Source organism: Panicum virgatum, chromosome 3K (genome assembly GCF_016808335.1).
Source record: "Panicum virgatum strain AP13 chromosome 3K, P.virgatum_v5, whole genome shotgun sequence".
NCBI classification, from domain to species: domain Eukaryota; kingdom Viridiplantae; phylum Streptophyta; class Magnoliopsida; order Poales; family Poaceae; genus Panicum; species Panicum virgatum.
This window is the reverse complement of record NC_053138.1, coordinates 53,894,011-53,908,202: the sequence shown is the minus strand read 5'-3', so window position 1 is coordinate 53,908,202 and position 14,192 is coordinate 53,894,011. Positions and strand designations below refer to the sequence as shown.

Sequence of the window (14,192 nt, the reverse complement as noted above, 5' to 3'; positions counted from 1 at the left end):
TAAGCCTAAAGACTATGCAAGAGGTGTGTGTGTGTGTGTGTGTGTGTGTGTGTGTGTGTGTGTGTGTGTGTGTGTGTTCTAATCTCTCCCCTCCCCTTGTATTCATAGCAGGGAGCCACGGAGTGAGACTCTCCAAACCGACCTAAAGTACCAGCCAAGAGATGACACGTGGCTTGGTTAAGGCAGTGGGACCCACGGGTCAACTCGGCCGACTAGGGTGGTCGGCCGGCCTGCCCGAGGCTCCATCCACCCCCAACTTCCTCTGGTGGGATGTCCTGGGCTGCCTTGTTTGGTCCACGCTGGTCTTGGTCTGTCTTGAGTGGGTTTGGGATGGTTCTTGGGCTACACTTGGTCCAATTGAGCCTGAATTGGTGCTCTGATAATTTCTATGATTTTATGTCGGGCCAAACTGTGCTTGCAACCTACATATTAGCTCAAAAAAACAACTTGCATTTTTTAGAAGGTGAAGTGTGGTTTAGGGACTTTATTGGATAAAGATGCGTGTAAGAAATGCAAACTCTCATGATTTTCTGATCAAGTTGATGCTTGGAAATGGTCGTTAGTGAGCATCAACAAGATCCCCCCAAGCTGTCCTTTGCTCGTCCCGAGCAAAGTAGGATGAATCAGGTTGTTGATCAGAAAATCACTTTGACTTATACCTTACCTGTTATGTCATAGTCTGAAGCGCTGATGTTCATCTATAAGCTTAAATAAGTTAGCTATCATACCTTTGCACAATTACCTTACTCCTTCATGGGGCTTCTTAGCAGTCTCCTTGTCTTGGGCTGTTAAGAGTTAGAACGGTGCATAGAGTAGTACTTACTTGCTCATAGATCTGCAATCCATCTGGAGATACTTTTTTTTGAAAGATTTTTTGAAAACATGGCAAAGTTCCCAGGATGACTCCCTCGAGGCACTCAACTTTTATCATCCTCGCCAGGGCAGTATCTGCCTTCGGTCTTTCCTACTGCTAAAAAGCCTTTGTGGAGCTCAAGGTAGGATAAGTACATGGCATACTTGCATTCCATATATTGTAAAGTCAAAGAGAGAATCCCTGGAGAAATAAGTCATGCAATCTCAATCAAAAGGTGCAAGTGTATGAGTGGATGGGTGGATGGATGAATGGATATGATCTACTCCTTAAGGCATTGGTTTTCTCTCTCGAATCATCCCTATCTCTTTTTTTTGAGACATGGCTACCCCTTTCTTTCTCTCTTTTTTTTGGGTCATGTTTCTTTGGCATGCCATCTTTTCTCTTTTTGGGGCAACCATAATCTGACTTTATTTTATTTCAGGGATGTTCTACGAGAGAGTTTAAAGATATGAAGCATTTATTAATGGGAAATGGATGGATGATGGTGCTCAATTCCCAATGTAAAAATGTAGCAAATGGATGGGTCGTGTACGTGCTTATGATCGAGAAAGTATGAAAAGCATCTCACTAGGGTCACACAATTTGACAAAACTCAACAGAACATCAAGCAGCATATGTGTAAGGTTTTTCGCGGAATATGACATATGGCTCTAGTAGGACTTTGCTTATCACCGAAGAACTTGCCTTTTTAGATCTTTTTTGAAAAAACAACTCCATATTTCAAACATCACTAGAACAAACTTGTACAACTTTATTTACCATATCTATACTCACAACAACTTAGATTTGGATCAAGCATATGCAACCCACGGAACTTTTAGGTTCATTGGCAAGGTATTTACATAACCAACAGATTTAAACTCAAGAGAACTCTTATTTCCAAACTAAGTACATCAGGCATGGTAGAGCAAAGCAAAACTCATCCTTTGAACTTTCATAAGGAGTTAAAATATTCTTATCGCGCATGATAAAAAGGGAAATAAAGCAGTAAATATTTATTTTGTTTTGGAGGTTTTTATCAAATTTTATTGAAAAAGCAAATAAATGATACAGTTGACTTAAGGGAGGGAACCTCCCCCAAGCTAGCTCTTGGTTTAGGGTCCGAAAAGCAGGACCTTTCTCCATACCTGATCAGGTTGAGGTCGTTTCGTCCGTACCTGGAGAAGTAGTAGCGGTCGATGACGTCTTGTTCTTCTTGTGCCATATTTTCTTATTCTTCTTTGGTGGTGTAGGCGGTGCAGGAACAGGATCCTAGGATGTAGGATAGACGGTCTCCAAATCTTCTCATACTGTATTGGTGATAAAATAGGGGATCTTCTTATCGTATTCCACTGGCTCGGTTGGGGGTGTATGAATCTCCCAATCCTCCCAAGCTGGCTTGGATGGGGAGTGATAATCTTGATCATCCCAACCGGGTTCTGCCCATAACCCCTATTTTTCACTATCCTTATGGATCAGGAATACTTTCCTCTTGTTTTGAAATTTGAACTTCATGGTCTTTCCCATGATACAGAGGCTGATTCTTCCTGTCCCTACATCAATTCTGGCATTTGTATCCTTGAGAAACAGGCGTCCAAGTATGAGCGGGATCCCAAGATCTCCTTCCATATCGAGGACTACGAAGTCCACTAATATGTAGGTATTCTTGACTTTTACCATAAGATTTTCCTCAACTCCTTCAGGATATCTCACAGTGGAATCCGCCAGCTGAACACACATAGCAGTAGGGGAAATTGATGGATGGCCTAACTTCTCAAATGTTACCTTGGGCATAATGTTGACGCTGGCTCCAAGGTCATATAGAGCGTGATCAAACTCATAATCAAATATTGAGCAATTGATTACTGGGGTTCCAGAATCTTCTCGTACTGTAGCTGCTAACTCGCCCCACGCACCTCTTCTTGGGTGTGTGAGCTTCTCTGTGTAGCTGAAGGGTGTCCTGCTATGTGGCTCTTTCCACATAGCATTTATGACATTGACGCTCTCTAGAGTTGATTCGAGTTGCCCCGGAATCTTCCCTAATTCAGCAGCAGGTGTGGCAGCAGCTAGCTGAGCCAATTGAGTTTCGAGCATCTTGTTGAAACTCAGCTGGTTCTTGATAGCAGTGGAGAATCCGTCCATCTTGGCATGGATCGTCTCCATAGATTTGTATGTAGCGGCCAACTTCTTCTGAAGAGACTCATTGATCTTTGCTTGGCTGTAGACAAGATCTCTCAAGGTAGGTTGGTTAGGATTGAAAGAATTTGAATTGCCATTACCTCCTTAATAATATGGGCATGGTTGATTCCACCCCTGAGCTCCTTGTGGACGAAAGCCATTGTTGTCACCATTGAGATATAGTGCTTCTTCTTGGGTTTCTGGGCAGTTGTCGCCCGAATGTCTAACATTCCCGCAGACCTCACATGTCATGTGAGTTTCCAAGGCTTGAAGTGTTTGCATTATCTTGGGAATAATCCTGAATTTCTTGAGGAGGAGATCAATCTTCATAGCGCGCATGTCGGCCTCCTTGACGGAGTGCATGCCTCGCTGGCGTGGTTCGAGGCGATCATCGCTCAACCTTGATTGGACACCATCTTCTCGATTAATGATGTAGCTCTTTCAATGGTCAGCGAGAAGAAAGCTCCACCTGCAGTGGCATCCACATGATCACGAGATGACTGCGTCAAACCATTGTAGAAGTTTTGAAGAAGGAGCCAATTGTCTATTCCATGGAGCGGACATGCTAGAATGTACTCCTGAAGTCTCTCCCAAACTTCAGGAATTGACTCATTTGATGTCTGCTGGAAGTTCGAAATCCATCCACGAAGAGCATTGGTTTTGCCCATCAGGAAGAACTTCGCGAGGAACGCCTTGGCACATTTGTCTCAAGTGTCCACAACACCCTTGTTAGCATAAAACCATTGCTTCGCTCTCCCCAAGAGAGGGAACGGAAACAGACAGAGCCAGATTGCATCTTGCGATACACCCTTGATAACAAAAGTACTGCAGAGCTCCAGAAACTGCTGGAGATGAGTGCTGGCATCCTCATTGGCCTTGCCAGAGAATGGCCTGGCCTGCACCATCGTAATGAGACCCGTCTTGATTTCGAAATTTTCCCCTCTGGTATTAACCTCGGGCCCGGTGGGGACCTGGTTAGCCGACGGAGCAGAGTAATCACGGAGTGTCTCCTGGGCCATAGCTCGAGGAGCTGATGATGATGCGATGACTAGTTTGGCTGCCGAGAGTGAGATTTGAGGAGGTACGACACGAGGACGAACTCTTCTCAGAAGTGACTCTGGATTGGAATGAAAGTTTTGCGGCAAGTCGAAACCGGTCATACACTACCCTATTTAAATATAGACAAAGACAAGAAAACAAAGCCAAGTTAGCATGTTTAGCAAGCGAATACCAATTTCGATTTTGTTCATAACTTTATCTATATACTTCAATCTGTGCCTTCCCCGGCAACGGCGCCAAAAATTGCTTGTTGGCGCCTACCAGCGTCGCCACCGGGAAAACAGCGATAACGCCCGCAGACGCCAATTGGAGTGGAAGGTATTTCATGAACCACGAATAAATCTGCAAGCGCACGGAATACCGCTGTAGCATTTTACCTGGGATTATACCGCGGTGTCATTTATATTTCCTCAGGGAAGACGGTGAATGAAGAGATATAGACTAGTTGATGAATTTTATCTAGATTGGGTATTCTCTTGCATAAACAGGGGTAAGATAGATAATGTGGTAGGAGATAGTGTGACACACACATAAACCACCCTCTTGATAAATAAATAAAAGAAACGAAAAGATGCTTTAGGCCGGGAGCAAGATAGAAGTTATAGCTCGAGTCAACTGTGCTAGGCTAGCTATATCTATGTCATCTTATGATTAGATCGTCAGAGATTAAACTATACAACAGAGAGACCGCTATCGAAGCAACGGGAGGAGCCCGTACACTCCGACGGCTTTATGCACCTCCTACCCCCCATACCGAACGCGGAGAATTACTAGGGCCGAACAGGGCTGTCACCACCTGCCGGCTACCTCTACAAACCATGGGTATAGTTGACATCCAGCAACTCTTAGCTAATCTAGACACCATGTCTACACTAGTAAGCGATACTCTAATGTCCCGCGCGGAGCCCCCACCCTCTGGATGGACAGACATCACACTAGAGCAAACATACGAATACTGGAGCAGTTGATAGAGTTCAAAGGCCGATATGTTAACCATCACAAGCACAGGGCGGTCATACAATGCAAGCATTCAACAATAACGCAACCAGATCAAGAAGCATATATCTGATAACTCAGAGCATACTTCGAGCAGATATCGATAACCATAGTCTAATTCTATTACAAACAACCGAATATTACAAGAGAGAGCTAGAGATGAACCTATACTAGAACTCTCGAGCAACTCCGACGACTCGATGACTCCTAGACTTCTCCTAAACTCCACTAAGCCTAAAGACTATGCAAGAGGTGAGTGTTGTGAGATGTGTGAGTGTGTGTGTGTTCTAATCTCTACCCCCTTGTATTTATAGCAGCGAGCCACGGGGTGAGATTCTCCAAACCGACCTAAAGGACCATCCAGGAGACGACACGTGGCTTGGTTAAGGCGGTGGGGCCCACGGGCCAGCTTGGCCGACCAGGGTGGTCGGCTGGCCTGCCCGAGGCTCCAACTGCCCCCAACTTTCTCTGGTGGGCTGTCCTGGGCTGCCTTGTCTGGTCCACACTGGTCTTGGTCTATCTTGAGTGGGTTTGAGTTGGCTTTTGGGCTACACTTGGTCCAATTGAGCCTGAATCAGTGCTCTGATAATTTCTGGGGTTTTATGTCAGGCCAAAGTGTGCTTGCAACCTGCATATTAGCTCAAAAACACAACTTGCATTTTCTAGAAGGTGAAGTGTGGTTTAGAGATTTTATTGGATAAAGATGCGTGTAAGAAATACAAACTCTCATGATTTTCTGATCAAGTTGACGCCTGAAAATTGTCGTTAGTGAGCGTCAACAATGGGTTAATTGTGAAAAACTCACTATTAGAAAAAGAGACATTCGTCCACCTCCAGTTAGTACCAGTTGCTTTAAAGCCGGTACTAATGCCAATTTAGTATCGGTTCTACAGCACAGTACCCCCGGAGCCATTTAGTACTAGTTTTTAACATCATCCGGTACTAAATGCTATCATTTAGTACCGATTGGTGTTATGATCCAGTATTAAATGGCTCCCGAGGGGCCCAGCCATTTAGTACCGGTTTTTAACACCATCCAGTAATAAATGGTGGCATTTAGTAGTATCGGGTGGTGTTATGGCGTGGTATTAAATGATTATGGTCCGATACTAAATGGTCCACCTGGGTTACTTAAAAAGGATATCATCTCCTATGTACTCACATGTGCTGTGTGGATGGAATAGTAGAGAAGACTATGCGCGAGCCCACAAGTCATGGGTTCGAACTCCAGCGCATGTACATTTATCGGGCACACGTTTATAACGTGGGGCCAACACCAGATCAAGGTACAAGTTGACAAAGGGGGAGGCTGCTACACTTGCGAGTGCAGGAAGTGGGAGCATACAGGTACTGCTAAAAATGAAGTTTTCGAAATATAAGAATAAATGTATGGATATGCAATCATGACAGTTGAATTGTCCACAAACATTTTAGGTCTTTTCTGCGTGCACCTGTTGCGAACTTTCATACAAATCCAAGTTCAAAGAATACCGGAGACTTATATTTTGAGACGTTACACAAAATTTGCAAGACGAGATTTGGAGTTCGATAGGCATGGCAAGGTTCTAGAAGGAGAAGATAGCAACACGCGGATGTACAGGTCAAAATGAATTCCACCTTAAGATGAATTCCATCTGGTAGCAAATGAAGTATAATCAATACTCCCTCCATACTCGTAAAGGAAGTTGTTTAGGATAAAATTTGAGTCAAATCTTAGAAATATAAATCATGAATAACTCTCAAGTTGTTGAGTTTGAAAATGTGAAAATTATATGAATAGATTTGTCTTGGAAAATATTTTCATAAAAGTATACATATATCACATTTTTATAAATATTTTTTATAAAAACAAAAAATCAAAATTGTGTTTTGAAGATCGTGACGCTGTCCAAAATGACTATAATTTTGCATTCATTGACCTATGCAGATACACAGAGCGCGACCTGTATGCCTACCCAGTATTTTTGCATATGTGTATCTGGTGGCTATTACTGCTGGAAGATATATATGTTTGGTTGCATACATGCGAATTAAAATAAAAAAGGCGTGGGGTATTTTTTATTATAAACACGTACTGTGTAACCCACAAAATAGTTTATTTGTAATTAGATAAAGTTAATTGAACGTCAAAGTTAAGTTTGCATTATTTAGACTGAGATGGTAGAGAACGACGTATGCTTGAAATCGAAAGATGGAATTTCTAGGAAGGTTCATAACAAGCTTACATCATACTATTATTTATTTATTTATATATATTTATTTATTTAGCCCGCCGCGTAAACGTAATGTATTACGTCCTACTCTAGCGATGGTTGTTCACTTGTTTGACGTATGCCCCGTGATAGAGACTACTGAGCTGACTCGCGCTGCAAATCAGTAGTATAATCCTACGCTGAGTCTTTAGGATGTGTCAGAGGTTGTTGCTATGACTAGGAAATGAGTAATGAAAAACATTCAGACTGTATTTTCAAAACAAAAGAAAAACATTCAGACTGCACATGGGTAGGTGCCCACACACCCACGTCGTTAGGCTCCGTTAGGATGTGTCAGAGGTTGCTATGACTTGAGATGGAAATTTATCTTATTAAGATCTAAAATGCCTAGAATTATACATGCTTGACAACTAACCATTTTACTCCCAATAAGTATGTTGTCGTTAAATCACTATGAAATCAAACAATGGCCTTGCCATTTCCCTTAGATTATTGACTTCAAGTCAGTCAGCTAGGTCCAAATTACGTGCGTTTCCGTTTTCTTATCTTAATTTGAGTTTAAGAGTTGAGCGATATTCCTTAAAACTTGAGGAATGAGAGTACTCTATCCTGCTTGTGATGAGTAAATTGTCAACCGTGCGGTATGATCGTGCACTTGGTCTTTGGATTGCAGGTACACGGGCGTCGAATGTCGACGGAGAGCTGCCGTGGAGGAGCTCAGGCCGGGCGGCAGCTGTGGCGTCCATTCCTGGATCGAGGGCGCAAGCGGCGACGGAAGGCGGGTTTCTTGGTTTGCGCCACAAAACCAAGCAGGCGGACGACGGTTGAAGACGCCAAGTCGTGGAGGCACAGGCGTCGGTCTCGGGACTGACGGATGCGACGGGCGTCGACGGCGTCTAGGGCCTCGCTGCGGGCGAGGAGGTGACGGGCGTCGGGCGGCGTCTAGGGCCGTCAGAAGGCCGAGGTGGGAACGGCGTCTAGGGCCACAGCGTGGAGGCGGGAATCTTCCCGCGCGTGAAGTTTTGGCGGTTTTCTCAAAACCGGCCACCTACCCGGGTTTCGCGGACCCTCCAAAACCGCGGACCGGAACTTCGTCGACGTGGCGGCATCGCAGCAAAGACTTCGAGTTGAAGAAAGAAACTCCGCCGTCGATTGAGTCTGTACAGCGGGCTGCTGCAGACCCGACCGGTCTGACCGGTCCCATGGACAGGTCTGACCGGTCTGGCCGCAGCAGCTGGGTATAAATACCCCCACCAGCCCGTGGCTGGTTGAGTCTCTTGAGTCTTTTTGTATTCTCTTCGTTTTTCCTTCTCCCTGCCCCTGCTTCAGGTTAGGACCAAGGACTCCAAAGCAAAAGAGGGTTAGGGTTTAGCTAATCTCTCAAATTAGTGGGTAGGATGATGGGCGGATGGCTCTAGCCTTTGTATAGGTGAATTCCTCTGAAATTTATGAATGAAATCTTGTTGAAATCATCTATGTGTGCAGAGTATTCGTCCTCTCCTTTCTTTCTTACGTTTTGGGTTTGAATTCTCCTCTTTTGGTGTGTTTTGTGTTTGGAGGAGACAACCCTTTGAATTCTTGTTTTGTTGAACTCTTTGTGACGATTCCGATGCATCTAGCCTAGTGCTAAACCCCCTGGAATCGTGAGTTCTCACGAATTGGAGTTTTTGTGTTCATGGGAAAACCCCAATCCACTTTGATCTTCCCCCGAATTCACAAGATTCTTTAATCTTTTGGGAGAGATCTCTTGAGGATATGTTCATGGGACAGGTGTGAAGGTATCCTCCAAGTTTCGTTGGATTTAGATTTTGTTTGCTCGAGTTTTGCCATTTGAAGCTTTGGTTGCGGGCTGTCTGGGAGCGACCGGTCTGACCGGTCTGGGTAACCGGCCTGACCGGTCTGGAAATTCAATTTCCAGCCCAACCGGTCTGTGCTAGTGGTCAGACCGGTCTGACTCAGTAGTGCTGCTGATTGGGGAGTTTTTCCCGTTTTGCTTCCGCGAAGTTTCCTAGGGTGTGCTTCTGTGAGATAGTTTGTCCATAGCTATTCTCACGTACCTTAGGTAGAGGGTTTGCGGTGAATTTTGGGATATAGGCCGACGGATCGATTTCGAGAGAAATTTTGATCGGCTTCCATTCACCCCTCTTTTGTCGCCAGTATCGGTCCCTCAAAACTTACTTCACGCGTGAACTGGTCACTGAGTGACTTCTTATCCATAATGAGATGCGTGTGGACCCCTGTTAAGGAAATTACGGAGCTATTACATCTTCACGTCTATCGTCATATCACGGTTTCGCCATCAAGAAAAAAAGATGACGACGGTTTCCAACAGCCAATTTGGTGGCTGCTTTTCGCAAAAAACAAGTGGCTTGCGTGCTGTTCTATTCTATTGTCCGAGACGTTAACAGAACGAAAGCTAGCTGCTTGTTGCATGAGAATCTTTCTGTTTCATTATTAGTATACACCGATCCCCACCCACGCAACTTTATGCACAGCCGCAGCTGCTCCAAAAATCACAAGCAAACATTCTTTCTTCCAAAAAAAAGAGAAAAATTCCACAAGCATTAGAACGAAGTTTGGATGTCTCGCTTGTCGATGGCCATACTGGTCTGTCTTGCGCTGCTGATGATTTCATGCCAACTTTGTTCTGCCAGAAATGACCCAGGAAGCAGAGGCCATCCGCCTGCGGGCGCGCACCTTCCTCCTCGATGCAAGCTGTGCTTCGTGGTGGCGCTCCCGGTCGCCGGCGTCCTTGTTGCAGCTGCGGCGGTAGCCCTCGTGACCTGCCTCCTCCGCCGCAGAAACAGGAACGCCGCGGCTGTGTCGTCCGTGCCCAATAAGCTGCAGGGCCATCGTCGCCACAGTAACCAGCAGTCATCGTCGGCTGGCGTCGCGGATAAAGGCTCCACCCCGGCGGCGGCGGCGGGATCGACCGGTGACTCGTCGTGGAACGTGAGGTACTACGACAACCCGATGTCCATCAACCCGACCATGGTGCGGAGTCCGGTACAGTTTTGGTTATCCCACGGCTCCTCGCCCTCGCACCACCCCTCGACCTCGAGTACGAACCACCACCGCTCGCCCGCGCGATCTGCTGCTGGTTCTCCGCTGCGGCGGCCAGGTCTGCCGCCGGTTCCGGGGCGTGCAAAGCCGGAGGAGAGGGCTGTGACGGGGGATCCCCTCGCCATGTACTCGCCTTCCATCTCTGTGTTGCTCAAGGAATTTGACTACGAGCAGCTGCACTTGGCAACCAACAACTTCGGGAGGAAGTCCCTGCTTGGCCGGCGTGGTGGGCCCTGGGTCGTGTTCAAAGGGACCAAATTTGTCAAGGACGAAGGCCTGCCCGCCACGGTGGCCATCAAGAGGTTCCGCACCACATTCACCGATGAGCAGTGCAAGCGTATCCGCGGAGATCTCAAGTCCAAGTTCAAGTTCACCCTGCGGCACAAGAACCTCGTCAACCTACTCGGTGAGTGTCCTTTTTCAGTGCTGGTAGTTTTAGTCAATAAATTTGGGAATTGTATGTACTACTATCATGCATGTCTCCTTATTACTACAATGCCGATTTCTCCTTTTTTTCTAATTGGTTTAGTGATTTCTCTCCTATCTTTAGCTATGTGACAGGAAGTGGGAAACATCAAAGTGAATTAGATAAATCAGAATGTGGAGTTATAGCATTGCACAATACCAAGTTTGTCGTCGGGTTCAGCTAGAGTGTCATTTGTCTAACTGTGCCTATGAAACTCCCACTCAGACTGGCGTAATTAACTGATGCAAAACACCTCGGTCATCGCTGCCCTTTTCGATCTTTCGTCGGACATGTGTGAGCGCCATGTCATGGATAGTTTCTTTTTATATAAATAGATCGATAACACTTTCATGGTTTTTCTTTTAATCTAGCGATTTTGATAAATAATAATCGTTGCATTGTTAACTCTCTCTAGCAAAACTGAATCGACACTAATAGTAAATCGTTGCGTTGATAACACTTGCAGGTTACAGCTTTGGCAAAGGACGGTTCCATCTCGTGTACGACTACATGACCAACGGCAGCCTAGAGCAGCATCTCTTCCCTGAGGCCAACAGAGGGTCGACACTAAGCTGGTCGCTCCGCCACAGCATTGTCAAGGACGTCGCCCAGGGGCTGTACCAGCTGCACGTGACCGGCGCGCCCCACGGATCGATCGGGGCGTCCAGCATCATGCTTGACCACGACTCCACCGCGCATCTCGACGACCACTTCGGCTACCGCCCCGAGAGAATCGCCAGCGGCGGCGGCGGCGACGCATCAGCTCTGGCGGACAGGGACGCCGCCTTGCAGGAGGACATCGCGGACCTCGGCGCCCTTGTCATGGAGCTCGTGTCCGGCCGGCGGCGTCATAGCACCGCCGTCGTGGTGGGTAACGCAACGACGACGATGCCCCTGGACCACTGGGTCAGGACGCTGCACGGCGAAGGCTGCCTTCTCGACGCCGTCGACCCGGCGCTGGAGGGAGAGTTTAATCAAGCCCAGGCATCCAAGCTCCTGCACCTCGGCCTCGTTTGCAGGCAGCAGCCAGACCCCCCGCAGAGGCCGAGCATCCACGATGTGCGCATGGTCTTGCTAGACATGAAGCCGATGCCCGAGGTCCTTTCTTTATCAAAACCGGCCTCGGACACGGACAGGCCGGATGGTTAGAGCATGAGCATCCATGGCACCTACTTTTCGTACAAAGCCCAGGGCAACTGGGGAAGGAATCTACCATGTAGCAGTCGCTTATACAAAGTTCCATTTCCGATTTTCCGTTCCTCACATGCATGGGTCGTCCAGTCCATGTACATGTTGACCCTAATGAAGCATGTGTATTAATTATATTTGTGTTCCTCTTATTGCTGGCCACTATATTATAGATATCGAGTGCGTATAAATAGTAAAATGTCTTCATTCTCCTCTATCAATGAAATATCACTCTATTCGCTGCAACCAGCCAACAGTGTTTTTCTCTCACACCAAACTAGCACCAGCCACCAGCCAGCCAACAGTACTTTTCTCTCACAACAAATCAGCACCAGCCACTAGTAAAATGTCTTCATTCTCCTCTATCAATGAAATATCACTCTATTCGCTGCAACCAGCCAACAGTGTTTTTCTCTCACACCAAACTAGCACCAGCCACCAGCCAGCCAACAGTACTTTTCTCTCACAACAAATCAGCACCAGCCACAGCACAGCGAACAGAGTGCATATAGGTACAATCTCGCCTAGCCGTTCGTTAAAAAAAGAGGATATTTTTGTTAGGATTGATTCAGCATGTAGTAGATTTCGCCCTTTAATCGCTTTGATCCACTATTGGTACTTTGTAACGTCACGAATAAAATCCGCAAGTGTACGAATACCGCTGTAGCTTTCACCCAAGAGTATTCCAGAGTATCGTATCCACTGATGAACGTGAGTACATTATCTACGGGTTCAGGCTGTCCAAGAACACACACTGGTGTAGGAGGATAAGAAAGAGAGGACTTTCTAACATCTAGAATCTATGCCTAGAAGAAGAGATCACGTCGCCGTTATACTTCGAGCTACCGGTTTCGACTGGCTTATTCAAGCCAATAGCTCCAGTAATAGTGCTCTATCCAATATCCGAATGTGGAGAATTAATAGGGCTCGAACAGGACTATCACCACCTGCCGGCTACCTCTACAAACCGTGGGACTATCGAACAACTGAGTGGTATAGTCCAGCCTAGACACCACGTCTACGCCTTTCCCTACTAACTCTAGAGACGTACAGGGTTATCCTTTTCTATCCGGAGCCCAACTTTAGAGTCAAATGCTACTCTCTAAACATACACATCAATTAATATAAGGCAGAGATGATAACTTACGATCTAGACTCTAGTTCTAAATAAACAAAGAAAGTCTCGAACACTTACAATCGAATAAGTATCCGTCGAGGTACAAGCGGAGAAGAGCGCCGACAAGCCCGGCACTTCCCCCGACTCCTCCTCACTGTCGTGTAGAGGTACAAATTGGAGAAGAGCGCCGTTACCGGCGCCCCTCCCGAGTACCTCTACTCTTAACTCCCTAAGACAACTCTCACTCAAGTGAGAACTCAAGAGAAGGTGTGATGTGATGAGTGTGGTGTGTGTGTCTTCATTTGAGCCCCCTCGCCTCATATATATATAGGGGGGAGCCACCAGCCATTTGCTCGAGAACCGACCCAAAGCGCCATGGAGGACCAATAGCACCTTTCCATGTGTCATCTGCAAGTCGGTGGGGCCCGTGGGCCATCACCACATGGTCGGCCGACCACCAGTTTGGCCCGGTCTTCGGTCAGATGGCTGCTAGGTGGGCCCCCATGTCATATATATGGGTAAGGGCCTGTCTTAAGTCGGTTTGGTAGCTCTGGTGGACCCGTAGATCCTCGTGAACGCGTCTAATTCGTCGAGAAGTTGTTGCCTTGGATCCATGGCGTGTCACCTTGCTTTTGGGCTGCATTCTCCTCTCATTTCCAAGCATAAGCAACCTGCACATAAATATATACCAATACTTTGTGGAATTTGTTAGTCTCCTACCACTAGTGTTGACACTCGTCTTTCCTACACTCATGCAGGAGCTGATAGCTTGCTCTGATGTAGGGTTTGTATCTTGACGCTTGAAGCCTGTGTTACCAGCATTTCTGCCCGAATTCCGATATAGCAATATTTCTAAGAGGAAACGTGGAATTGGCTCTTTCTGGATAACATCAGCAGGTATAAGACTTTATTCTCCTGATTTCAGGCTCTAGGTGACACTTGAAATGAGTCGTTAGCGAGCGTCAACATCCACTCATAAACATACATTTGTCTCTTTCTAATCTCACTGAAACATCAGATATTTGGAATGCACTCAGCATTAGCAGGCCCAACACATAT

The 14,192-nt window shown here is 46.4% G+C and overlaps 1 protein-coding gene and 1 non-coding gene across 2 annotated transcripts; both read left to right on the top strand.

Moving 5' to 3' along the window:
• Positions 1–3,577: 3,577 nt before the first annotated feature.
• LOC120701617 lies at positions 3,578–3,684 on the top strand. Its single transcript, XR_005686182.1, has one exon. It is a non-coding gene; the product is annotated as a small nucleolar RNA R71 (small nucleolar RNA).
• A 6,047-nt stretch (positions 3,685–9,731) lies between these two features.
• Positions 9,732–12,215, top strand: LOC120699627 (probable L-type lectin-domain containing receptor kinase I.6). Its single transcript, XM_039983638.1, has 2 exons — positions 9,732–10,768; positions 11,295–12,215. Exons 1-2 carry the CDS (start codon positions 9,880–9,882, stop codon positions 11,975–11,977), a joined length of 1,572 nt encoding a protein of 523 aa, XP_039839572.1. The 5' UTR covers positions 9,732–9,879; the 3' UTR covers positions 11,978–12,215.
• The last annotated feature ends 1,977 nt before the right edge of the window (positions 12,216–14,192 follow it).